Genomic DNA, 27,718 nt, shown 5'->3' with positions numbered 1-27,718 from the left:
GCTTAAATTATTGCCTGGTGCAAACAGGATCAAGCTCACAGGAGAAAGGAAGTCGTGTTTTCATTGAGTTATAAAACTCAGATAATGAGTGTGTAGGCTGAAGATGCATTCTTCTCCCATTGGTCAAAGCTTGTCTTCTTGCTTTTGGATTGTGACTTTGGCAAGTATGAGCATGATGAACATTAAACACTCTAGTAGTACATCCATGGGAAAGAGGAGCATCTGGATTGTGTGTTAATACTGTTATTTTTATAATACATGCCTTGTGTAATATTAGTCTGGATGTTAGTGGAATTAAAACTATTTATGACAGAAGTTTGAAGGTCAGGGCAGTTGCAAAATATTCTCATTTTCTATGTCTCTCACTGAATTATCCATATTAAGATAAGGTTATCGAAGCCCATATCGATGTTCTGGATGTTTCTGATGTTACTGTAACCCCAACTTTCACTCACAAGTTTCTATGCTCACCAAACTTTTTAAAGCTCTGACTGGTATTTCACTTATAGTTTGGGTGTATTTCTGATTTACTTCATCTCTGTTCTTGGGTTGGTTTTCTTTTTGTTGCTGGCTCAACTTGCTGGTGAGAATGAGAGTTCTAAAGGATGAGTAGGAGGATTTGCTTTCTTTTTTTAGGTTTGTCCAAGGAAGAGAGAATTCAGTCCAGTGTTTTTCGTGTTTAAACAGTTACTCGTTATAGAAAGTGTTTAAAAAGCCTTATAGTCCGTGCTTTCTGCAGTTGAGAATGACACTTTTCACATTTTGTTTCTGCTGTGGATAGTGGGGATTATTAAATTAATAACTGTACATAGTAAGAATTGCATGTTCATTAATTAGAAAGTGTATCTTTACTTGCTTATAGCATTTGTTCCCTTGAGTTATTAAAGATGCTCTTCCTATACAGAAGTTGGATATTTATGCATTCTGTTGTTCAGGCATCAAACCCACTTTAGTGGAAAGTTACAAAACACAGGCTGTGATTAAATTTTTAAAAAACTGGGTAACTTTTATCATGTTAATAACAAACTGGAACACCTTGGAAAGGGTATCCTGCATTTTTGTTCAGAGAAGTAAAATAAGTTAAAGTCCTTCTAAATTTCATATAAATTTATAATTTATTTTTAATAATAATAATAATAATAATAATAAAAATAATAATAACTTAATTGTCACAGACTCACCATGACTATGACAAGTTCTTGGCTTCTTTGGAGCACCGGACACTTTCAGCATCCTCAGGCTGGATGCCTTTTTACATCATCATTTGACGTGTGGCAATTGCCATTACAGTAACAGCATTAAAACGTGAATTGAAAACTTGCTCCAAGGCATCCACACAGTTATGATTCCAAGGAATAAACCAATGATTGTTTACCATTATCTCTTGGTGTTTGACAGCATTGTTCTTGGCTTACTAAGTGTGTGCTTGTGGGAAAATGACGAAACCACTAAGTCTTTTTCATGGCTCTGACTTTGAGTGCAGTGGGAGAAGAGTAAACCAAAAATCTTTATCTTTGGTTTTAAGTGTGAATTGAATGGGGTAAGCATAGACGTGTAAATCCCAAGATTTTCGGTGATGACTGCACAGTATGTAGCAGCTTGTCTGATCAAATGCAGTCATGTCACACACCTCTCTTGTAGCAGTGTAAATAGCTTCTTCCTCTTCTACCCCATGACTTACAATTGGAAGGGCCACTGACTGATTTTGTTGGATTTCTGAGTAAGCCTAAGTACTGCATTTTAGTCCTCTAATTTGGCTGTCTCAAAAGCATTTCTTGCCCTTCATTGAAAGAACTTATGGAAAGAATTGATCATTCTTCTTGGCTATTCCAGCTGACTCCAGCAGTGCCACCAGTAAAATTGATCTCTCTTCTTTATTATATCAGTGAATAGATTTGACTGTGATGAAGATTTTACATTTACTTCACATGAAAATATCAGGCAGCATCAAGCTTTGTGACTTGCCTGGGATTTTGCCTGGTATATAGTTAATTCCCACTGTCAGTGCCTGAAATTGGTGATGGTGATGTATCTTTATAAAGATCTCTGAGGTAGCTAACATTAAGTTAATTTACTGACTTACTGGTGGAGGACAATTTGGTACTGTAAGAAACTCAGAAGAAATGCATGTCTTCAGTATAGATAAACAGAAAACACATTTTCAGTATTCAAAGACTGAAATCACGCTTCTTTTTTTCTCCTCATTGAAAGAAGACTGAGGATCACACTTGCAACTTTTTCTAAACATAATGCCATGTTTGTTCGTTTGTTAGATATTTAGTGTCCTGTAGTCAAATTTGAATCATTTGGTCTCTTGAACTACAGCATTCATTTTTAACTTTTGTTTGTTTATTTTCAAGAAAGCTGTATTATGCAAAAGAAAATTTTATTTGAAAATCATTGTTTATGAGCTAGTAAAGTTGAAATATGTTGTTAAGGAGTACTAGATAGACTATATCCACTATGACGAGTGCGTATAAACTTTCAGAATGTTAGCATTTGCTATCTACTGTAAATATCTGTGCTTAGATACACAATTAGATGAACTGTGAAACACAGACAGTTTGCCTTTGGAATGCTTATGTAAAGCCCGCTCTATCATTTGTGAGAGAAAATGTCTCTCTTCTAATTTCTACAGAACTTCAAAATTAGGAGTATGTCACACTGTTGTTTTTTTCTTTTTTCCAAAAATAATTTCTCCACCCCGCTTCTTGAAAACTCACAAGACCTTATGTAAAGAGGAGGAGGGAGATAACCCCATTAGGTTAGAAAGACCAATCATCTATTTTATTTTGTTTGTTTTGTATCCCTGGCACCCAACTGGTTGTAATATCAGTGTGAACGCACAGGGGATTTTAATTCTTCCTATTTCCATTGCTTGCCAGAAAGCACCTTAATACAGAAATTGCCACCGTTAGGTCCTACTTCAATAAATATCTTATACTAAAATTTATTATTCTTAAGAACAATCTTCAGACCTTTGCATCAAATCTTTGGTATTTTGGATATTTTTCTTGGCATTTGGATGCTGGGTTTGGAACCAATATTTTAGTGATAGTCAGATACAGGTGATGCTATTCCTCCATTCCCTGCTTCTAGGCCTTGCAGAAAATGTTAGTAGCAGTATGTTTCCCCCTCTCCTTTCTTGCCCAATTTTTTCTTCTTTTTGCCACCTGGAATATCAGGTAGTATGTTAGATTAACAAGGTAATTTCATACCTGGCTGATGCGGGGTAGATGAACAGCATGAAAAGAGCCTGCAATAAATGCAGTCAAATACCAAATGAGTTACTGTCAGCACCAGAAGTGGGTGTTCAGCAGCTTAGCTGCTTACACTGTGCTGTGGATAAGCAACAGCTTGGAAGATGAGATGGAGCTGAGTATCAAAGGTTAATACGTTTTGGTATTGAAACTGAAAGCCTGAAGGGTGTTTTTGAGTTAATATGGCTTTGAAGTAATTTCATTGTATTCGTATTTTTTTCCTTCTGTAAGCAATGAGAAAATCTGCTGTTTAAGTCACAGTAAGCCAGGGAGGGAAGTTGCAACCGAAACATTAGTTGAAAAGCATCTGAAGAAATGCCAGAACTTATTCTGTTTACTTTATTGCTTGTGGACAACTGCCTTCGTAAGGGGAAGTGGGAAAAGGCAGCTTACTGATGAGAATGGATGAGCATGTGTAATAGAAGTTTAAAAAAAAATAATCACATGATGACCATAAACCATTGCCTAGAGTATTTATGAATTCTTGCAAAATAACACTGGAGGCTGTCAGTGTGTGTCCTTCGTTTTGTACGTCCCATCCCAGCAGTGATCTTCTGGACTGAGGGCAAGCACATAGCAGTGTTGGAATTGCGTTGCCGGGGTAGAACTTCCAAGTCATGAAGGTGAGTAGTGAACAGTACAGCGAAGCAAGTAGACACCTGAGGTAAGCCAGGGGGATAAGCAAAGTGGATTTATAATCCAAAGGGCCTGTGAGGAAACACCTTTTACTTTACCAGAAAACCCCATGTCCAAAGTAGGTGATTAAAGAGAAAGAAATATGTGTTACTTTGCAGCTTAGTAGTTGAAGTAGTGCTTCCAAGCTGCTCAACAAGACGAAATCCTAGTGTTACAGAAAAATTTGAGTAAACAAAGGCTCTTCTGTGCAACTCTTGAAAAATAACTGGACACTGAGTGTAAACAGATGATGCTTGTAATGTAATGCACAAATAAGCTTAAGAGGAATGGGGAAAATGCAGTTCGTAAACCACCTCCTTAAGGCATTAGATCATGAGAGTATACTGGATGTGGCTTTGATTGGGTGCTGTAAAATTTCCCAGAAGTTAAACTTCTGCCTATAATTACAAATAAAGACCAAAAGAAAAGATTTTGCTAATTAGAAAAGTAGTCTGTGTAGTCTCATTTTTCTGATTTGTCCAGTAATAAGGCAGGGGCTACTGTAATACTGGTGAGAGCCAAATTTTTCACTTGTACAGAGGAAGGTACCGTAATATGTGAGTGCCTGACTGTGGGGTGACTGTTGTGGGGCTCATCAAGGCAACCAAGGCTTGTGGGTGCGCCCAGGGCCCTGACAGATACATCTGTTGATCTTAGGACATTTTTCATTTGTGTTAGCTTTTTAACGTAATTGCAGATGCTTCTTGGCTGGTGTTATTTTACAGACTTTCTCAGTTCATGAAGAACTTGCTCGAGTTTCTAGAAAGCTCTGGAAGTCTGCTCTGCAGTGCAAGAATGGTACTGTTTGAGCATTTACAAGCTGGACGCAATAGAAATCCAGAGGCACAGCAGGTCCCATCCCTGGGTTAATGAACCAGCTGAGCTGGACACTGCTGTTAGTTTAATGTACCTGTCTGTAATGCATTTCTTCCTCGGCTGATCGGAATTTATTCTGGGACAATGGCAAACCTAATTTAAAAGCTTTCTTGTTTAGGAAATTTTATTTCATGTATGAAACAGAATAGCATGACTGGTCTGATGCCTAATGACCCTACCTTTTGGATAGCTGGGCCTGTTTCTCTTACATGCTGTCTCTGTGAAGAAGGGGATGACTTGAGATGTCCCCTTGAGGTCTCACTTCTCTTAGGAGGGTTAGAAAACATTCTCTTAGCTTTTTCTGCAGATCTTAGAGGCTTTCCAGAATCTTGGTGGAGTTGCTCTAATTACAGATGGTAAAAACTGGACTTTCCCAAGCAAACAAGTAAATTGTGGCTGGTTGACTGTGTTGTAATCTGAAAGGGTGTGTAATGTCAGGGCCCAGGAGTAGGGAAATGCAGGAAGTGAATGTTTATATTATGATCTTTGTGTATTTGCTGTTTCAGAAATGAATCACTTTCTTTTTTTGTCAATACCCAAGATACTGCTGCAGAGGTGAAAAGCTTTTTAGGGCCAGTGCAGTGAGTTACCATTTTGCAGTTGTCTATCTCTTTGGTTTGCACCAGGTTACAGAGTGATTTTTTTAATGTATTTTTTTAATCTTTATTCCTAGTGACATCAGTATTCTGGCAGTAACAGGGACAAATTCTGGGCATCTTTCCAGGCTGATTGTCTTTGATCAGCTAATCGCCTTGATAGAACAGAGACATTCCCAGCAGAACAGAAGGTACTCAGGAGTCTTACAGATACTCACATTTTTATGTGTAGTTCATGCTAGGAAAAATTTGGCTAAGCTCTTTGAAAGGCATCATGTGAACCCTGTGTTTTGAAAGAGTAATAAGATACAGCGATGTTTAAGAAACAAATATTCAAAATACTTAGCAAACAGTAAATTTGGGAAAAGTGAAGACAGTGACTAAGGGGTCCTGGTTTTATTTAAGTTGAACTGCTTCTTAGGAAAGAAATACAGAAATGTAGGACTGAGGTACGAGTCTTTCTTCCCCACTGCATCGCTCCTGCCTTTCTTCAGGTAAAATAGATTGGTAGTCCATTTTATGTCCATCCTTGGGGAAACAGGAGTAGTTTGCATCACTGTCTGTATATTCCCTCCATTTCTCTAGGTCATCTTTTATTTTGTTTATTATTTAACCCTTTTTTATGAAAGAATAATGCAGTTTGCACAGGTTTTGGTTTCATAAATCCTATTTTTCTGTTGCCTTTTTTTTATACCCTTGGAAGAAGTTGGTGTTAGCTGATGTCTGTTTGGACAAAAGCCATACCACTCCAAAAGAGTAGTCTTCCTTTATGGCTAGGTTGAGGTTTCAGGGATATTCCTTATGTAGGCCATTGCTTTATTTGCCAGCTTCCTCTAACAGTCCTCTTAACAGCACTCTCTAATTTAACTAAGCCTTCAGGCAAGAGAAGGGCTTGGTTGATTTGCTTGTTACCAGCCTGTGACTTGAGTAACAGCAGGCTGTGTGAAGTAGGTTGGTCTCAGTTCTGCTCTAAGTGCCGGGGATTCCACAGGGCGTCATCTGCATGTGGCATCGTGGTGGAAACTTCACTGAGTATGAACATGTGCTAGGCGTTCTGTCTGAAAGTAGGCCTTCCAGCATAAAGTTCAGGATGCATCAGTGATGCGGTGAAGCTTGAACTCTTTTCTCTTCTGAGAGTTTGCAGAAGACCTCATTCTTGGCATAAAAGCTGTTGAAGGACTAAATGTAATTTGAAATGAAAAAATTTCAACTTTCTTCTAAAGATCTTCAATTATACTCTACAGTGACACAAAATACTGCTAAGCAGCTTTTGTACTCCTAAGGACCTCCATAGCAATAGCTCTTGAAGATGAGTATTTTGGGGAAGACTAGTCAGAAAGCTCAACAATGGGTGATTTTTAAAATTTTTGGGGCTTTTTAATGCGTTTTTTTCCTAACTGTATAGAAGTGTGGGCTTGTGCTGAGTCTTTCTCATGTTGTCCTTTATAGTAAATGAGTCACAGAATTAATTACCACAGTTTTCTGTGTACTCTGGATTGGTTTTCCTTGCTTTCTTTAATGTTAATGTAGAGGTTGTAGTGTAATATATTACTGTTTTCAAAATTACGGTTTTAATTGGCAGAAAAATGTGAAAGGTTTTGGAGTTGCACTAGGTCTCACTGGAACTAATAATCTGAAAACCATGAGGCTTTTTTGGCAGTTTTTACCCTGCACTGTCATCTCGTATCTGCTACTTAATTTTCAAATTCAGTCACACAGTATGTACAGTGATTGGTGTGGAGAAGGGGGGATGGAAGGGATTTACTGCAAACCATAAGAACTCAGTGGAGGTGGGTGTTATCATCAGTAAGTTGTTTTGAGAGTTTAAGGACAAAGAGTAAACTAGATGTCTCTAACAACCCTGTATACTTGATATCATTGTCCTTCAGCTGCTTGCTTTGCACGGGGACTGCACTATGTCTGTGGCGAGCACTATCTGCTGCAGGTGGCTGCAGTGCAGAATCAAACTGCCATCAGGGTAGAGCAGTTGCATTCAACAGAAGCATTGTTCTATTCTTCCTCTTACCTGCCTGTGGCTTTTCACAGTGTTTTGAAAAGTATAAGTAGAAGAGCAGTGTTCTACGGAGCAACGTTAAGAGCACAGTTTTGTTTTCTAAAAGTGTATGTTTAAGTATATTTCTAAAGTGTCTTTTATTTTCCTCTATGCATTGTGTTACATGCCAATAATGGCATGTAGCAGTATGCACTGTTCAGCACTGATAAGCCCACAGCTGGAGTCCTGAGTCTGGTTTTGGGGTCCCCAGTAAAAGAGAGATACGGACATACTGGAAAGAGTGCAGCAAAGGGTCACAAGAATGATGATGGGTTTGGAGCATCTCTCCTGTGAGGAAAGGCTGATAGAGCTGGAGCTGTTCAGCCCGGAGAGGAAAAGAGCAGGGGCAGATCATCAATATATATATAAATACCTGAGGGGAGGGTGTAAGGTGGACAGAGGCAGACTCTTCTCAGTGGTGCCCAGTGTCAGGTCAAGAGGCAAGGAGCACAAATTGAAACACAGCAGATTCCCTCTGAACATCAGGAAACACTTTTTCACTATGAGGGTGATTGAGCACTGGAACAGGATGCCTAGAGAGGTTATGAAGTCTCCCAATTTGGAGATCTTCAAAAACTGTCTGGACATTGTCCTGTATAACAAGCTCTAGGTGGCCCTGCTTGAGCAGCAGGGGTTGGATCAGCTGACCTCCAGATGTCCCTTCTTAAACAACCCCAGCCATTCTGTGATTCTGTAATAATTATCCTATTTATGTTCCTTGTTAAATGTCAGAATGATTTTTGTTTTCGCTACCTCTGGCAGCAGTAGCCAGTCGAATCTCATAACCATTTCCATAGATGGGAGAAGGATTTATCCCTGTGTTTTCCTGAAAAGGCTCATCCTGATTCCCATGCTAGAGTAGTTGGGAAAGATAACTTTCACTCTAGCCTCTGTGTCTGAAAGGAGACCTGTGGCTTGTTTATGGAGTACACCGTTGGCTAATACTGATGTTGCAAGAGCCGGAACACTTGGTATCGGTCTCATGAGTCAACTGAAGTCTGCAGATCTTTCCCATAACCCTCTCTTCTGGAGCAAAGAGTCTCTCTTGTCCAGCAGGCAACAATTATTTGAATGACCTTGAGGTTATTTGCATCAATTCTGCTTTTTACCTGTGGTCAGCTGCAAGAATGGAGGCCAAAGAAGAAATGTTTCAACGGAGCAGATTCCTTGTGTCAAACCAGGCGGAAGTTCTTCTTCTTTGAGACCTTTTGTCAGGGGCCGCGGGGCCGTAGGGAAGTGTGACAGTGATTTGGGTGCTGATGCTATTTGACCATACAATCCAAGTAACAGACTTGTCTGACAAGTACTTTCTAATTGTACTTTTGACATACATTGAGGAGTTAACAGCTCACATAAATAGTATTCACTCGAAGAAGAGTTTAAAAAGGGCTGTTAGGCATCAAAGTGCTACTCTGAAGATAGAGACTTAATTTTTGAATGAGTCACAAAAACACTGTGCTAACATGCTAAGTAGTGAAGGAAAAACACCATTAATCTCGTTTGTTACATGGAGTTTTGCCATGGAGCCTGGGAAAAAGGTTTTTGCAACAGTCCTATCTTTGAAGAAACTCTCTGAGCCCCCTCTTTAGGGTTCAGCCTGGTCCTCCACCCACTCTAATCAACAAACTCCTTATAAGCCAGTGTATACAAAATGTAGTTGGAACATGCCTGAGCAAGAAATGTAAAGCTAGTTGGTAAGTGTTCATAACCACCATTGTGGTCATGAATAAATAAATGCCCTTGTTGTAAACCGTCCCAGTTTTGAATTCTCATATGTAGGCCTTCCAGAAAATAATACACTTCACCTAGTGCACCAGATGCTTGTGTAAGAGCTGTGTTGGTGAAGCTGGGGAATAATTATCAGAAACTAAGCAACAATTAAGAACTTTCACAGGCAATTGAGATCAAACAGCTTGCCTTGAGTACAAGAGTATTTTTTCCAAAACAGATCCATCTCTGACTTCATGGTTTTGATGGTGTTGACCAATTGAGAAAGTACTTGTAGGAAATAAGCCTGAGTGCCAAAATCCACATTTCTTCTGGAAACCAATACCATGGATTCAATAGAGAGACAGACAAAGTGGAAAACTGCAAGTTCCCTAACTCCCCTGTTCCCACTAAGCCATGCCTGTTTCAGATGTGTCATTTTATTTTGCTCCATCTCATGAGCAACTTGGTCACTTTGGTGCTTTCTGCCATGCATCTCTGGGCTCTGTGAAGCACAGCTGAAAGTGTTTGGACTTCCTTGACCTGTGTTTCGGTTTCGAAGAAGGATCTGGATGCATAAAAGCCAATCTTGCTATTCTCTGATAGTTTTATTTGACCTAACAACACAGTGTTTTTCAACAAACCTACGGTATCACCATTATAATTTATCTTCACAGTGCTCTCATAAAATACAGAGCTTTTAAAAATCTGTCCACTAAGGAAATTAAGCTGTTAGACAGTACTTTCCTTTTTTGAATCTGCACATTGTGTCAGTGTGCTTCTGTTTATATTTCCAGACATAGCTGAGATCTAGTAATAATACATTATTTACCCATTTTTACATTTGAGTGGTTGTCTTTAAATTACTGACCTTTAATACTTGTCAAGATGACAGTTGAACAACAGCTAGTTTTCTTGTCAAGTAAATGTTTCAAAAAATGTCTTTTATTATGTATTACAATTTTATTTTTGTCAATATTTTAATAGTTAGATTAAGTTCGGGGTTTTTTTGAGTATAAGGAAACACTGTAAGAAAACAGTTGCCTTAAGGCCAAGAAGAGTTGTGCTGGCTGTCTGGATGCCTGGGAGTAAGGTGCTCTGGGGCATAAACAGCTTTAGGAAATAGGAAATGCTTTCCCATTTGTAAAATAGGGATTGACTTAATTCTTAAATAAAAGTGCAGTAAAATAAATGGATGTTGAGTGATTCAGAAGGAGGAAGGAAAGGGGTAAATGAATTAATTTGTAAAGTAATTATTCTTTTGGTCTGCTGATCAGTTTATTAATAATTTGTATTTAACTAGGTGGCTGAATCCCTTATTTATTACTGGCCATAAACGGAAGCTTGAAGAAGATGATATGTATAAAGTGCTGCCAGAAGATTCCTCAAAGAAACTTGGAGAGGAATTGCAGTGGTAAGGAGAAAAATCATAGAATAGTTTGGGTTGGAAGGGGACAATTGTTCTCTTTCACTGTATTTTTTTCTGGTGAAGGTGAGAGTCTTACTTCTAAAATTAAAAGAGGTTGTTGAAAAATTTAACAAGGTTAAAAATTCTGAAGAATTAAGAGTAATAAGAAGTAAGAGAACTTGTTTACCATAGAAACTTTTCAGTTTTTTTCAAGTTACACATAATGGAAGTGTATTAGAGTATTTTCATTATGTCATTTATAATTAATTTGATACTTTGCAGAATGCTTGGAAAAGAAGACTTTTCATCAACTGTTACTGCAGTAATTCTTAATAAATTAGTGTGAGTCTTCTTGCCTGTGCTAAAATACCTGTGGAAACTTTTGATATTGCTCTGTATAAAAGCGGGTAAAAAGAGTTTTAGGTTTTTTTTTTTTTCTTTGTTGTTTTTGGGTTTGAGCGCAAACTGAATTAAGTGACAACTGTGTACCCTGTATATACGTGCACATATAAATATATTTATATTGAAAATACGCCACTCACTGGTAAAGTGGATAAAATGCCTTGAACAGCTAAAAGCTTGCATCTCAGAGATGTCTTTATTTTGTTATAAATACTTTTTCATGGACTGCGTACTATAATTCATGTTGTTACAGACCCAGGAGGTTCTACCTTTTTATTTTAAGTGAAATATCTTCAAGGGGTAGCTGTTTATGCAAGTTGAACTGTGCAACAGAGAAGGTTTTTGTCTTCAGATAATGTTTAGTTAAATATCAGAGGAAGAGGTGTCTCCTAATAAAAGGTGGCCTGTGTATTAGGAAAGTGTGACCTTGTTGTTTCTTGCCTTTATACTGAAAACAAAGTAAATCGGCTTTCCTGATAATTTGATGGGGTTGGGACATTCTTCAAAAAGTAAAAAGAATCCAGAAATGAAAGGTTTTGACCGGGTCTTACCTCATCCTGTTCTGGATGAGTTAACTGAAGAAAGAGGGTAGGTGATAAGCTTGTAGGAGTTGTTGTTTTTAAAGTCTTTGTAGCTGGAGAGCTTTGCCAAATTCCTTATTTGTGTCTTCAGAGAGTTTGCTGTAAGGGAAGATGAACTCTTTGCAATGATTCTTGCAGTAAAAGCACACACTTCCCATGAGTCAGCAAATGGTAGAAAATACAGCACGTAGGAAAAAAAAAAAGGGTGTACTTGGCCAAGAGGCAGAGAATTCATAAATTTCTCTTGAGCCAGTAAACCCCATAGAATCTACAGAGTTTCATTTCTGATTCTGAATCCTATAGACAATAACTCTGTAATCCTTGTAACAAAAAATAAGAGGGTAAAACTAAAAATATGTTTTCTTATCTGTATGCTTTGAACTTGTGTGCTTTGTTGCAAATAATTGGCTTCATGCCTTAGACTCATTTCAGCCCTCAAACTAGCAAGGTCAGAGGGTTGGCTGAAAATATTTAGCTTCCAGAGGAAAGGGGGAGCATCATGTCTGAGAGCAGTGTGTTTTAAGAAATCTGCCTAAATTTTGATACTTTCTTGTTAATATCATGCTTGTTGTTACTGTCTTCAACTTTTGATTTTTGTGCGAACAGATCGTGTCCTACTTGTGAGCAGATGTGGTAATTCAGAGGTCTTTGCCACTCTGCTGATGTAATCCTTGCCTTCAGAGGGATGTGTGGAGTGTTAGGTGACAGAATTCCATATTTGCACATTCTTATTGAATCACGTGGTAGAAAAAAGAAAGGGACAGATATGAGAAAGGGTTGGGCATCACAACCTTTCTGGGAAAGGGCAGAGCTTATAGGAAGATTAAGACACTCTATACTACCTTGCTTTAGTCCATAATCAGAAGATCATATAACATAGGCTCTTAAGTAATGTGAGTGACTTCTGAACTGAGAGGAGAAGAAGTAAAGAAAGGTCTCCTCATCAGCAAATGTGTCCAGGGTGATAATAGTCAACAGTGGTGAATAGCTTGTGATTAACCAAGAGCAGATAGACCTATAATACTAAGAACTAACTAAGGGTTTATGTGAATGAGAAGACATGACTGTCTGTTAACTCTTTTTTTATTTGATTGTATAAAGCTGACCATGGCAATCTGGCTTTAAGTCAGAAAATATTTTATTCTAGGTAATTGCCTTGTGATTTCCATTCTGTCCTCCAATATGTTTGTGCTTTGTTTGCCAGGTACTGGGATAAAGAGGTGCAAAAAGCAAAGAAGAGAGGAAAAACGCCACATTTAACAAAAGCCATTATTCTTTGTTTCTGGAAGTCCTATTTAGTTCTTGGAGTTTTCACAATGATTGAGGTAAGTGGTGTAAAATGCCATGGAACGTACTTCATGGCTAACAGCAATTTAAAACTTGGTGTCATAGATTGGGTGGTATGAACTGGTGACTTAATGCTGTACTATTCAGAAAACCTGGTAATGTTTATGTACTCTCTCAGAGAGGTAAAAGAGAGCTATATCCCTGTAGAGACTGAAATAATGAGTCATAACTGCAGGGTTGTGGATATGAAACAGCTGATTTCAGTGCATTATTTTCGAGACATTGCAAGCCACTGACTTCCTTTGTAAGACTTAACTGTATTTTATGTATCTGAGGAAGGTGCCCAATAGAAAGAGGGTTTTTTGCTCTATGTAAATGGCTGTAAAGGGCACACTGTCATCTTTAAAAATGGAAGTGTAATACACAGTCGTGCAATTTTTATAACATCAAAGGTTTTTTTGGTAATTGAAATAGTTCTCTTTAAGGTTGCAGCTAAATTTTAATGTGGAACATATTTGTTTTGGATTATGTGTTGATAAAATTTGGCGTGACACTTTAGAGCACAATGAAGACAAAATAATAAGGGATATGACTTGCGGCAGTATTTGGCACTTGTTTGCCTGCTTACAAAAACTTGGGTGGCATGGTGTGATATGAAATTATTAATACGTTTCCCCCTTCTTTTTCTTTCAGGAAACCATCAAAATAGTTCAACCAGTTATTTTGGGAAAAATTATTAATTTTTTTGAAACCTATGATTCCTCAGATGAGGTAGCTTTGAATTTTGCATATTGTTATGCAGCTGCTCTGTCTGTCTGCACACTTATTCTAGCTATAATGCACCACTTGTACTTCTATCACGTACAGCGGGCTGGCATGAAGCTGAGGGTAGCCATGTGTCATATGATTTATCGGAAGGTAAGCAAACCTGTTTAGACATATATTTGGTATTCGACAGCTATTCCATCAGGGGAGCTAAAAAATGCAGTTATTTGTTGTGTTGATGGTTGCAATTCTATTGAAGTTGCTCATTTATAGAAGTGTAATGCATGCTAACATGTGTCAGGCCTTACACTCTCTTTGGTAACATGGTGTCTGAACAACATCTTCAGTCTTGCTAGTGAAGGTGATGAATTAAATAGCACTAAAGTCTTGGAGGAGGTGCTTTTTTTATGCCTGCTGGTGCTGTTGAAGAGGAGCCCCCCAGTTGCTTGTGGAAGGGTTGTACGCTGGAGCTCTAAGAGGCATCAGCATATGGCAGGAGAAGGGGCAGAGCTCCCAGGGAGTGCTGGCAATTACACAGCCTTGCAGTTCGATCCCGAGGGGGATGTTATGCTTGGATGTCATCATCTGCTACAGCACTCTCAGTTGCCTGAGAATTGCTTCACTCTCCAATTTTCCCCCCACCCCTGTTTTGGGTAATAGTGGGATTTATTTGTATTGTATTCCATCAGCGCAGTAGAATTAGTAAGTTGCCTCCTTCGCAGATCAGAGGCTGCCCCTCTCCCTTGGGGCATCCATCAGGTTCCCTCGGGGAGCGGCAGCAGTTCTGTGGGAATGCCACTTCACCCTCCAGGCTGGCAGGAATGCTCGGCATCTTCACCTTTAGTATCCCTCCTGTTTGGGGGAAAAGGGAGAGAGAAGCAGGTAGAGGAGACATGATTAAGATTTAAGCTGAATCCTAAAGGCAGGGTAGAGCCATTTTTTAGTATAATTTACTGATTTTACTGTGGGAGTACTGCAGGCCTCCATTAAAACCAATGAAGTGTGAGAAGGGATGTATGTTCAGTGAGTAGTGATTTCTTTGCTGTCTGTGTGTCCTGATCAAGAAATAGTTTTTTTCAACTACAGAGGGAGTCAGGGCTGCTGTCAGAGGGAAAGTGGAACAAGAGAAGTTATGAGTATTACCTTCAGGAAGGAGTTGAGCGACATGCAGTATGAAATGCTCTCCTTGAGAGAGCAAAAATCTCAGCTGACAATGCTGAAAGAGAAAATGCCCTATGTTTCCAGCTTTAGTGCTGCTAAAACAGTGGCCTGCAAGTTCTTACTTCAGCAAAAAGCTTAATCGAAGGGATCAGGACTGTACAGTTTCTTTGGAATGTAAAGAAATCCGCATCATTTTAACCATTAAGCATAGGTACCATCCGCTTAAGACAAACACTTGTACTATTTGTACAGGTCATGTGAAGTTTCTGGGCAAAGCAATAGAGTGAGGAGAGAGAAAATGTCTGCATTGTAAGTGGTGATTGCTTTTCATGCACACATTTATATGGGTTTCCCTTTCCCCATCCACGACGTGGGGGAGCCCAGCTCTAGTTCCTTCTCCGTCTGAAGAACCATTTCTGACGTCTTGTGGGACGGGGAAGGGGGACTCCAGAAACAGGGTTTTTCAGGCCCCGAGCCTGGAGGGGAGAGGTGCCCTCCCCTCCCCCCACCACCCACGTGGCTCCATGGCCGGCACAGAGACAGCACACCGGGCGTGGAGAGGAGGCAAGAGAGAGTTTATTGTTGGGAAGGGGTTTATAAGGCTTTTAGGAGGGTCAAAGGGGAACCAATCACGAGTTCAGGGTCACACAAAAGAAACCATCAGGTAAAGGGTCAACAGCCAATAGGAAGGGGTTAAACAAAGGACCAATGGGACACCTCGGGACATCTTCCCAGGACATTCCTGCATGGGAGATAACAGCTGCTGTGGGGGGGTGTTGGGAAGAAGAAACACGTGTTTGCAAAGGGACTACAAAGAGCCATTTTAAGACATGTTTAAACAAGTTTCTCATCAGGTATAGTGCTACACATTTATTCTCCTCCCCCTTCTGATACCTTGGAAATGATCTTCTGGGAACTTGGCTCTAACATGACACACTGATTTCTTGTAAATAAACATCTCTCTAAGGTATTAATTTACTAAACTGATTATCAAAATGCAGTTTGAAATTCATGAAAGTATATATATAGTGATGTTAATTGTTGTGTAGATACTAGCTTAGAAGCTTGGAAAAGAAATGTTTGTAATATACACCCCTATTTCTAGAGATGGTATTCAATGGAAAATTTATCTCCCCTCATCTCATTAATGTTTGCTCCTGAGGGTGAAGGCCGAGGTCACAGCAGAACATTGATAAATCTTTCTAATAATTTGTCTTTGTTATCCACAGCTTATAGATAGGTAATACTTTCACTTTATCCTCCTACAGGCTTTTGAAGTAACTTGGATGCCAATTTACCAGCACTTTTGCTGAGTTGGTTAATTGCTGTAGTAAATAAAATCTTGGATTTGCAAGAATGAATAGGCTGGATAAGAGAGCATCCTTAATGGAGAATTCCAAATGCTCATAATTCTTAAGTTTTAGACCCATTTTTTTGTTTCCTGGAAAGTTAAAATCTAATTTGCAAAAGCCCTGTATTCAAACTCTTAAGATGTTTTGTGACTGGTAAGAAGTATTAGTGATGCACGTAGGGAGCTTGTAACAAAAATTAAAATGAAATCTGTCCCATGACTCACAATCTTAATTTTTGAAACCAAAGCCGACTTATGGGAAGCTGGTTTTTGTTGTGCCTTTTTTTTTTGAGACTTAACTTTTAGAAGTTCTTTGAGGTCAGTGTACTGACTTTGGCTGGTATAGAGTTAATTTTCCTCAGCTCATGTGGGGCTGTATTTTGGATGTTGTAGAAAGGAGAAGGTACCAAAACAGGACTGTTTGGTAGAAATTGGTTATGTAAGTAAAACTGCTGCTTTGTGTTCAGTGTTTCCATTTCTTTCTGTATACTTTACAGTGTAGACAGGTTCATTCAGCCAGGAAAATGTAAGGCTTATTTCACTTGAAAAAAAAGAAAAAAGAATCAAAAACAAGAATGAAGGCAAGGAGAGACTCAAATTGCATTGCCACTGACAATGGGAATGGCTATCTTTTCCCTGAGAAGACAAATGGGTCACAGATGAGCACCCTCCTTTTGGCTCAGATGCTTGCATGGTTCCTCCTGAGACCGTCTTTGTCAAAAGGAACTGGACTCAGAGTCGTACTGAAACTGTTTTTGCTGCCTGTGTCTGAAATAGGAAGAAGTCAGAAAGGTGATTTGGGTGGCAGGTCCAACACAGACCCAGGCCATGAGCCTCTAGCAAGACACCAGCAGTCTTTCCTGATGGCTTAGGTGAACCTCAGGACTTCATTTGAAATGATGCTTTGTATAGTACTTTGATGGCTGATGTTCTTCCACCTGTTTCAAAATTCTGAAACAGTATTTTTGAAACAATTAGTGCTTTTCAGGTTTGATTATTGATCAAAAAAGAATCCTAATAATAACTGTTTGGAGAGGGAGAAGTAGATGTGCACTGCCTAAAAATGCAAAGTCTTTTTGAGGAGGAAACTATACCTGTAGAGAAAAACATGTTTTGTATATTTTTTAACTTGTGCTACAAACCTGTGTTTTCCTTCTAGCAGAAAGCACTGTTTGCAGTGTTAGCAAGAACTGATAGTGTAAAATAAATGACTTTGGTGTTTGTTTTTTGCCTTCTCTCATATCTTGTTCAAAACAGAATTCTTGCAATTGACCAAACATTGTTCTGATTTTAATTTGACCTTCAGGTGGAGTTTTCTGTTCCTGTTTTGTACAGATACTCATACTGAGGGGGAAAACAATGCACACAAAGAGTTAGACACTCTTTTGCATAGTTTTAGTTACTTACTGTGTTGGTATTTCCCCATTTTCAATCACTTCAGACATGAAGGTAGTTATAGCACTTCTCACAGTCATTTTCTTAATACTCTTTTCTTCAGGACTTTGTTCAGAATATGTAGACCTAACCCATGTGTTATCTAAGGTTCCTACTATGCCTCAATACTTTCAGGCAAAAGCTGAGATGTGCCTTCAGCTTTTGCCCCGGAATTGTATTTGTGTATTGAGTTTTCTGTGCATAGGTGTATAGTGCTCTATAAGCTGTGACAATTCGAAACTATTCTGACTTTTTTAGGCACTTCGTCTTAGTAATGTAGCTATGGCAAAAACTACCACGGGTCAAATAGTAAATCTTCTGTCAAATGATGTGAACAAATTTGATCAGGTAAGAAGTATTACAGATCTTTCCAATGGGCTGAAGAAATTGTGGGGTTGGAGTTAAGGAATTTTTGTTTACAACTGATGCTTAAATGTTTCTAATGAACATTTCTTCTAGTTGTGTCTTGAACATAGAATGTTTTGGGTTGGAAGGGACCTTAAAGATCATCTAGTTCCAGCCTCGCTGCCATGGGCAGGGACATCTTCCACTAGACAGGTTGCTCAAAGGCCCATCCAACCTGGCCTTCAACACTGCCAGGATTGGGATATCCACAGTTTCACAGGGCAAACTGTCCCAGTGCCTCACCACCCCCTCAGTGAAGAACTTTGCTAATCTAAACCTACCCTCCTTGAGTTTAAAGCCATTCCCCTTTGTCCTATCACTACGTGCGCTTTAAAAGTCCCTCTCCAGCTCTCCTGTAGGCCTCCTTTAGGTATTGGAAGGCTGATATAAGGTCTCCCTGGAACCTTCTGTTTTCCAGGCTGAACAACCCTAACTCTCTCAGCCTGTCTTCACAGGAGAGGTGTTCCCACCCTCTGTTTATCTTTGTGTCCCTCCTCTGGACTTGCTCCAGCAGGTTCATGTCCATCAGTGCTGGATGTAGTACTCCAGGTAGGGAGAATCATCTCCCTTGACCTGTTGGCAGCGCTTCTTCTGATGCAGCCCAGGACGTGCTTGGGTTTCTGGGCTGCAGGCACACACTGCCAACCCGTGTTGATCTTCTCATCCACCAGCAGCTCAGGTCCTTCTCCCCAGGGCTGCTCTCAATATGTTTTCCTCCCAGTCTGTATTTATGTTTGGGATTACCCCAATCCAGGTGTAGGACCTTGCACTTGCCTTGTTGAATTTCAGGGTTTGCATGGGCCCACCTCTCAAGACTCTTCTGGATGGCATCATAAGAAGAAATATATTCCCTTAAAATATGGGAGCAAAACATATCTGTTTTTCCCCTTAAATATTTTCCTGCTGTTTTTCTAAACTCAGAGAAGTTTTGGTGATGAACATAAACCAAAATCAACATTTGTTTACTTTCTGTACAGCTAAATGTACATTTAGCTCTCTGGGGCAGAATTCTCACTGAATGCAAAAATACTTCCTCAGTGTTATTAGGGTTAAATTTCTTAGCTAAGACCAAAAGCTAACAGTTGATTCTTAACTATTTGTCTAGGTAACAATTTTCTTGCACTTCTTGTGGGCTGGACCAATTCAAGCTGTAGCAGTAACAGTACTTCTCTGGATGGAAATAGGGCCATCGTGTCTTGCAGGAATGGCAGTTCTGATTATTCTTCTTCCTGTCCAGACCTGCATTGGGAGGCTTTTTTCTTCCCTCAGGTAAGGCTACACATCTTGGGTTGTATGTATTTTCTGTTACAGGTTTAAAAATATTCATGCTGGATGGAGGTAGAGTACTGCTCTGAAATCGGTTTGTGTCTGGTGATGATTTTTGCATTGTCTTTTATCTTTGCCAGTGTTTTTTTATAGTTGCTAATGCGAGATGTCTGAATTGCTGTTTATGGACTTGAAGTAGTCTGTCTGCCAAACATGCAGAGAATATCTGCTACTCATTAGATGTCCAGTACATTAAAAGAATTCAGCTATTTCTGTAGCTACCTTGCTGTAGGTCTTGGCATAGAATTGTGTAACTCCTTCCTGCAGTGGTGCTTAGGGAGTGATTACTTGTAAAAGTGATACTATCAGCCCTGCTCTAAGTTTGACTTACTGGGATGATATAGGAGTTGCAGCAGAAAGCTCTGAAAGTTTTATGTTCAAAGGTCTTGCTGTCTCTCCTTCATGACAAAGGTGCTGAGAGAAAAATGGGGAAGGAACTGAGAGAGAAAGGAAGAAAAAAATTATGATGGTGGTTTTGATGCCAGTATGAGGCTTCCGAGTGTAAGGTTCTAGGCTGTGAAGAGTTTGCAGTAATTTTCTGTTATCAGACAAATTTAATTTGTTTTTCTGTGACTTTTCCTAAAAAAAAAAAAAAAAAAAAAAAGACTTGCCTGAGATGGGACTGTTGAGGCAAATTCTTGCTTCCAAGTTTTCTGTTTCTTTTATGTTTCTTATGTAATTAATCATACTATACTTACATAATGAATTTATAAATGACCTTTGCATCTTAATGGAAACATTTTTGTGTTCCTTTACTTGGAAGCATATATGTACACATGCTGACAAGCGTTATGCATCTTTGTTTGCATCTTTTGTTGAATGGGTTCCTTCTAGCTCTTCTGATAAGTAAAGCTTATTTTAGTGAGTTACTGTTGTTTTCTAGTTGTATTTCATGACAAGTTTCCCACACCCGTTGAGTATGGCATTGCCATTGCATGGCTGGGTATGAAGAGACAGCTGAGAATTACAAAATGAAGCCAACTTGTAGAATTCCTTCTATTTGCAACCAGTGTGATAGTCTTCAGTCATTATGTTCATGTGCTATTTCTAAAATAATGTTCACGTGCTGTTTCTCAAATAATGATTCATTCAGTGTTCTCTGTCAAATTCTTAGGGTTTTTTAAATGATAAAACCTGTTTGTAGAGCACTTGCAATATATTCTTAGATGTGCATTTTCACTGCATGTGCAATATGCATGCATAAGTATCAAGCTACTTCACTGTTGGTGTTTTTTTTAGTTTAAGTTTCTGAGGTTTTGAGGCTTGAGTCAGTAGTTAAAATGCTTAGTGCTTAGCTAGTGTCTTATCCATGGTGGTAAGCATTAATAGCCCCAGTCTACGGATGGGAAACTGAGGCACAGAGAGAGTAAGGGACTTGTTCAGGGTCAGGCAACAAGGTGACAAAAATCTCTTTCTTGAAGGTATGTATTTTAAAAATGAATCAGTGGCAATATAATGTTGTTTTGGGTTTTTTTACCCATGGCCACTTGTTTGGATGCAGTGCAAGGAAAAGAATTTATTAACCAGAAAAACTTTTGCTGGTCTCCATGTGCACAGATCTTTGTGAGTGTGCAGTGAACAGAAGGAGTTAATGGTAAAACTGGAATAGATTTCAGCTCTGTCTAATGATGAGTGTTTTCACATGGCAGTTGCTGGGAATCTGCATGGATTTAAGGAAATCAGCCTATGAAGAAGTAATTTAAGGATTAAAGCTTTTGCTAAAATCCAAGCACGCTCGGTGTGGCAGCTAATTTGCGCTATTATTCAGCATTGTACTTGTGACTCAGTCTTGTAAGCACATATGCATACCAGTTCGTGATGCAGTCATTGGCTGCAGTGCTGTAGGAGTTTGCAGAGATGGACTAAGTATCCTGTGGAATGGTGTACACTGTAATCTGCAGGATTGCTTTTACTTGCACAAGTACTGGAAGTTTTGCAAAATACACATGACCTAATAATATATTATTTGAGAAGTAGTTCAGTTATTGGACTGAAGCCAACTTAGATATATTTATTCCCAAGAGTTCAACCCTTTTACTGCTTAGCCATGCAACTGTAAAAGTCTCATTTAAAGCCCTTATAATTTTTAAGAGAAACACTATATGTAACTGTTGTGTCAGACATGATTAAAACCCACCAAATATGCCTCATGAAAACAAAAAGGAATTTTGCAGCTTGCTTAATGTAGAATGGTTATGAGTATTATAGAGGGGACTTCTCAGACAGTTGAAGAATTTTTAGTTCCTTTCCTATTGCACTCTTATAATGCTGTGTGAGCATGGGTTTTGGAGTCAGACTGATCTGCATGTACTCTGAACTTAATATTTTTAAAACTGGGGACATGTCTTTCTCTGCTGTAAGTTAATTGTCAATGCACTGAATGTCTGTGTACTTGAAGCCATTATATAATATTACTGATTCTGTGGCTTCTGGTATGTATGTACAAAATATGCTTATTGAAGTGTAGAGGAGTGTGACTTAAAAAAAAAAAAAGAAAAACAACACCCCTGCCCCAACCTCTTGAACATTTTAAAGGAATCTGAAAGAGGATTGTTAAACTATGATAACATTTCAGCAGGAAAACTGAGAAATTGGTTTATGAGAACTATACCCTTTTTGATTAAAAAACTTCCGTTAACTTTATTATTTTGAATCATCTTCAACCTTCTGTTATCTGAACACCGACCCTGGAAGTTAAGTGACTTCCAATAGCCTGTAGGTGAGAATTTTTGTTTGCTGCTGCAGAGATATGAACAATATGGGCTAAGTTTTGCCTTTTACAGTGGTGGTGTGTGCATGGGGAAGAAATATTGAGCTCTTACATTCTTTGAGGAATTGTTTTTTTCTACTGTTTATTTTTGAAAGAGCAAAAGATGAAGTAGCAAAGATAATCTTGTTCCATCTCAGTAGGGTTGGTTTAGGCTAAGTAATCTTCCTCAGTGTTAATAAGAGTCCCTGATTGTATTAGAGCTAAGTTTTTACATTCCTTTTGTCAGCTTTCTTGAATAAATATTTTTTTAATACCCTGCTTCAGCCATCCTAACATTTATGGAACGCTGGTGCTGAGAAATTTTTTTAATATGACGAGTAGGTGCTTGAAATTCCATCTAGTTATGTTCTTTAAATATGGCTATTTCTTCCAGAGATTTCTATCTCAGAAATCTTACAGGGGGCAGGTTAAGCTGACAAAGTCCAGTCACTCCTTGTAAAGAGACTTTTTTTTAAATGCTCTTTGAATCTTAATTTTCATTGGTATATGCAAAAATGAGTAATTTAGCAGGTAAAAGTATGTGTTATCAAAATAAGGTCTGCCATAGCTCGCTATGTGCAAAGTATGTTTGTCTACATGAATGAATTCAGAATTGTAATAGGCATCATTAGCATAATTTATGCATTCATTACGTGGCTTCCAACTTTCAGTGCTTTTTTTCCTAATTAAAACTGTGACTTTATTATTTAATTATATATATTTTCCAGTTTGCTCATCAGCGCAAACATAATGTGGCACTTAAATAGGCATATTTACATTAGTGTTAATTACAGTTAATGGTTAAATAATATTTATTTGTTAAACAAAACCATATTTAGATTATCTCTAATAAATTATAGCTCATGTACTAAGTAATCTCTGCTTCAACTAGAGTTAATCCTAAAAAGACACAAATGAGGCCAGTTTATTTAACAACATCAAAAGAGCCTTATGAGAAGGGTGGTTGTTTCGGCATTTTGAAATCTTCTGTTTTAAAGTAATTTTCTGATTTTTTGTTTAGTTCTCATAGTTGCGAATGTTTTAATTTGAGGGTTTTTTGGTACACAGAGATGTTCTTTAAGGAATACCATGTGTTTGCGGAAGTTGACATGTAATTCTGAACATAGAATCACTTCAGTGTCCTGAGAACAAGTAATACCAGGAATACAAACATTCCAAGTCTGTCTGCTCTGTGTCAGCTTTAAGATACTGTTTTAGGAAGACTCTTTAATGCAATTACAATTATGCAAATCGTCTTTACATGTAAAAGCAAAAGCTTCATGTATATGAGTATGTTACATGATCATAAATTGTCTTCTTTAGAGAATCTGAAATTTTTTCCTTTGTGCTGTTTACAGAAGCAAGACAGCTGCCTTAACAGATGTCAGGATTAGGACCATGAATGAAGTGATAAGTGGTATGAAGATAATAAAGATGTATGCTTGGGAAAAGTCATTTGCGGAACTTGTGAATGGTTTAAGAAGGTAATCCTGGAAAGATACAGCTTGGTATATGACCAGTATCAGTTGCCTTTTTTTTTACATTTGAATAAGTGTGTTATTTTGTGCTTTAAAATGCAGTTTAGGTTAAATGTCTTGGGATTTATTTATTTTTTAATATACAGCAAGAGTGGAGGAATGAAAATACATTCTAAGGCGATAAAAAATGAATAAAACCCTCCAAACTTTGATATTTATAAATTCTGGCTTTTTTATACTTCATTTTATGGTTGTGTTTAAAAACAGCAACTAATAAAATGTAGTTGTTGTATTGCAACAATTTCATCCTCACAGTTCTGTAAACTGATAGCAACGAACCTAGACAGAGACATCTCCCTTCTCAGAAATATATGGAATCCGACTTTCTGTCCTGGATGATAACATCCTAATGTACTACTCTGCTTCCTTTTCTGTGTTTTAAGTGCTGCTCAAGCTATCTGGGAAAGGTGGAGGGAAGTAGGGCAGCAGATCAGAAATTCCTGTGGTGTTCAGCTGAGAAAGCCAGCTGAGTTTGGTATCCTATGACATTTCATTTCAGAGATCCACTGGCATCAGATTAAAACATATTAATAAATTGGATTTGCAATCAATATTTGCCTTTTTACTTGACACTGTAAGAGCATTCAGTGCTAAAGGATAACTGTAGGAGTTTGGGTCCATATTTCTCATAATTTAATTTTCATGTTGTGTCCCTCTCCAGCATGTAAATAGAAGGTTGTTAATTTACTGTAGATTATCTGATTTTTTAAAAAAAAAATTTGTTTTATTTGGAATTCATTTACTTTAAAGGATTTTTTTTCCTTTCCGTCCATTTGCAGGCTTGCAAACTTGCAAATGTTCCCTGAGATGTTTCTTCTCATGCACATAATCTTTTCCCCTATTAGATCATAGGATACTGTGCTGATTGAATGTTCATGATCGATGAAAAGCTTTACTGTCTTGCATGGAGCCAGAGGGGCTATTTCTTTATTGAAAGCTTCCTCAATGGGCGTTTTCCCATCACTAAACTTCAGGTTTCCAAGTTTAACACCTCGTTAGGATTAGAGGCTTCCTTTTTAGTGATGGAGAGAAATAAGCTCTTGCAGAACACATCTTGAGCCATCTTTCTTTTCTTCAACTGTGCTGTGGAAAACTGTAGTTAAAAGTCTTGAATTTAGCCAGGTGATTTATTGCTCAGTATTTCCACAGTGCCTCTTGACAGTGGCTAGGATGACCCCTGAACTCCTCCTTTGCTCTTTTTTCCTATGTCTGTTCATACTAATTTCATTTTATATAACTTTACGCCTTAAGACAGTGTAATTGTCTTAAGACATATTACATGCAGCCTGTGAGTAGGTTATAATTTATCTGATATTTATTGAGAGTAGCACAAAAAACTTGCCAATTGTCCATAGATAATGAGAGGATTATTAAGGATTACTAAAGGGTGGGAAAAGAGTTTCATCCAGGGTTGTAGAAGTAATTGAATTAGACCCAATTCAAATAGTTTACATACAAATGTTCTTTCTCTGTACTCTGGAGATCAGAGATTGTGAACCCTTAAGATGAAAAAGTAAGTGTTTGAAACTCTTTGAAAGTCTGTCAGTTCAGCCAATTTGGCAAGTGTAGTGGGAAAATTGCTTTAACTAGTTTTCCAGTAACCCATCCTGCATCCTTTTCTTCATCAAGTGAGCACTTAATTTCCTTCAAATTGTATAATCCCAATTTGAGTTTCTAATCTCAATCTATACTTCCAAGTGGAAGGTGATCAAAATTATGAAGATTTTCCCTGAGAATAGTCAGATTATTTGGAAAGAGAAATTAAGGAATTGTTTTGGAACTTGGATATTTTTTCAGGCAGACAAAAATAGAATATATGGGGAAGGAATAAGTTGTTATGGCTCTCTTGATAAAGAAAAATGATTATTTTAATAAGGACTTAAGCCTGATAGCATCACGTTGTCGTGGATGATAGTGCAGTAACATCTTGAGGATTGGACTTGATGAGTCATTTAGAAATAGAAACTGCAATTTAACTGAAGTGGAAGTTGAGAACATATGCATCAACAGCTTTTCAGTTGCTGAAGGGAGATTTATGTGTCTGAGCAGTACTTCAGTCGCTGTTTAGCTTGGGCAATGACTGGCAGAACAATTGCCTCACAGATCAGTATTTTCTTAATTTATGAACCACAGTTCCTAGAGCAAAAGAAGCTAGGAGCAGGGTCCAAACTGGGAAGGATTTAGACTGAGATGAAAGGAAATACTCTCAATTCTGTGATCAAGTTCGAGGATCAGCAGCTGAGTAATGGCAAATACTTGGATTATGGGCAAAACTGTTGATCTTTTGGAAGGTGCCCTTTTTTTTTCAACTGAAGAGTATGTGTCAGTCTTGTCATGAGTTTTGTGACTGAACTCTATTGGATTTTGATATTGGAAGGATAAGAAGTTTGTGGGTGCTTGGCCTTTATACAGGGTTTTTTTTCCTCTTTGCTATTGCACGCAACCCAGAAATATTTGAAGCAGATTAGAATCTGAACTAAAATACTAGTTTGACTAAAGCAGAAAAAAGTAGTACACCGGCTTTCTGTCTCTGAAAAATAATTATTTTCTATAGCTGCTAAAATATTAAGTATAATAAATTTCGTCACTAAATTTCTAAGCCTCTTAAATTCCTTTTTTGTTGTTGTTGTTTACCATATAACGTGGTTTCTTCACAGTTGTTTACGTATGAGTTGGGGTGATGCAAGGGGAGGAGAAAGGATATGAAAGTAAAATCCTGAGAGGGCGTTTCCCTCATATGGTTGTTGAGGGCAACAGTAACGAGAGAGATTGATGTGGTTTTTTTATATTTTTAGGAAGGAGATCTCCATGGTTATGAAAAGCTCCTACCTTCGCGGACTGAACCTGGCCTCTTTTTTTGTGGCAAGCAAAATAACAGTGTTCATGACTTTCATGGCATATGTACTGCTTGGAAATATTATCTCTGCAAGTCGGGTATTTGTTGCAGTGTCCCTGTACGGTGCAGTGAGACTGACAGTAACTCTGTTCTTCCCTTCGGCTGTTGAAAGAGTATCTGAGGCAGTGATTAGCATCCGACGAATCAAGGTACGGTTATTGATCTGAAGGGTATTTCTTTTCTTACTCTAACTTTGTTTTAGCACCACTGACAAATGCAGCCTTATTTTAGTTTTGCAGTTTGGGATTTTTAATGAAATAACCTCTTTTGGAAGCTGTGTTGCTGTGTATGCACGTGCAAAAACATGATGTGCACTGTAGAGCAGGCCATAACGTAGAAGAGTGTACATGGCAAAGAGGTATTGTAGACATTTCTGAAGTAAGAGGAACGTCTGGACAGATACACATATATGTGGGGGTTTGAAGAACAAAGCAGGCAGGTGGAAGCTGTAGGATTCATATTCCTTGTACACTGCACTACCCTGTCATCTGTGGAGGACAGATGTGAGCCCTAGCTCATCTCCTGTTTCAGTACTGGAGTGGAGACTCAGCTTCAATAAGGATGAACATCAGTAGTGCTGATATCTAGTATTAACAGAATAAGAGTGTGTTGTACACGTAGGAGTGCTGCATTAAAATGCTTGACTTCTCATTGCTCCCTGTAACAATACCGCTGGAGTTTGAGCAGTACCTCTGTGCCTGTGAACACCTAGCAGTATTCCTCCTGCCCTTCCGTGGCTCCTGCCATCCTCCTTCTGGTTCCTCTTAGTTACTGACTGCTGTAAGTCTTCAGCAGCTATCTCACGCCTGCAAGCTGTTAGCTAAGTACTTGTTAACTGGTCTTGGCTTCTAAGATCAAGACCTTCCTTATCTTCTTAAAATATTGTGTGCTGATGCCTATTTAAGATCTTTATATTCTGTGATTCAGAGCATGTTAGAATTTTTGAGATTTTGTCTTAAAATTGTGGTAACTGTTATTCTTGAAAGTTTTCTCTGGAATTTGCCTCTTTCCTTTCTATATTTGTTTGACCTATTTATAATCTAGCATCAGGCAAGGTGTGCTAGAAATGTGGCTGTGGTACAAAGTGCATACTTGAAGGAAAGGTTCTCTGATTGGGATATAATGCAGAATTTCAATAGTGAAACTATAATAAACCAGTAATGCAGATATAAGCAATTTTTGTTACTAATGCCCAGGAATTTGAAAGGAGGAGAGGTTCAGACAGTGTTCTGTCTTCTTTTTGTCACA

At 38.4% G+C, this 27,718-nt stretch overlaps 1 protein-coding gene across 5 annotated transcripts in view; it reads left to right on the top strand.

Annotated features, from left to right (window-relative positions):
- Positions 1-27,718, top strand: part of ABCC4 (ATP binding cassette subfamily C member 4) — a 147,532-nt gene that overhangs the window by 2,861 nt on the left and 116,953 nt on the right. For all 5 annotated transcript variants that reach the window (XM_027712842.2, XM_039381997.1, XM_039382000.1 and 2 more), the window contains exons 2-8: positions 10,471-10,581; positions 12,763-12,883; positions 13,539-13,763; positions 17,815-17,904; positions 19,067-19,230; positions 23,395-23,520; positions 26,370-26,619. In XM_027712842.2, coding sequence (XP_027568643.1) covers positions 10,471-10,581; positions 12,763-12,883; positions 13,539-13,763; positions 17,815-17,904; positions 19,067-19,230; positions 23,395-23,520; positions 26,370-26,619 — 1,087 coding nt within the window. The remainder of the gene's footprint in view (positions 1-10,470; positions 10,582-12,762; positions 12,884-13,538; positions 13,764-17,814; positions 17,905-19,066; positions 19,231-23,394; positions 23,521-26,369; positions 26,620-27,718) is intronic.

The sequence above is a fragment of the Pipra filicauda genome, unplaced genomic scaffold (genome assembly GCF_003945595.2).
Source record: "Pipra filicauda isolate LSUMZ 115617 unplaced genomic scaffold, ASM394559v2 scaffold24_size8852520_pilon, whole genome shotgun sequence".
In the NCBI taxonomy this organism is placed as follows: Eukaryota; Metazoa; Chordata; class Aves; order Passeriformes; family Pipridae; genus Pipra; species Pipra filicauda.
This window is presented reverse-complemented; position numbering and strand designations above follow the sequence as displayed.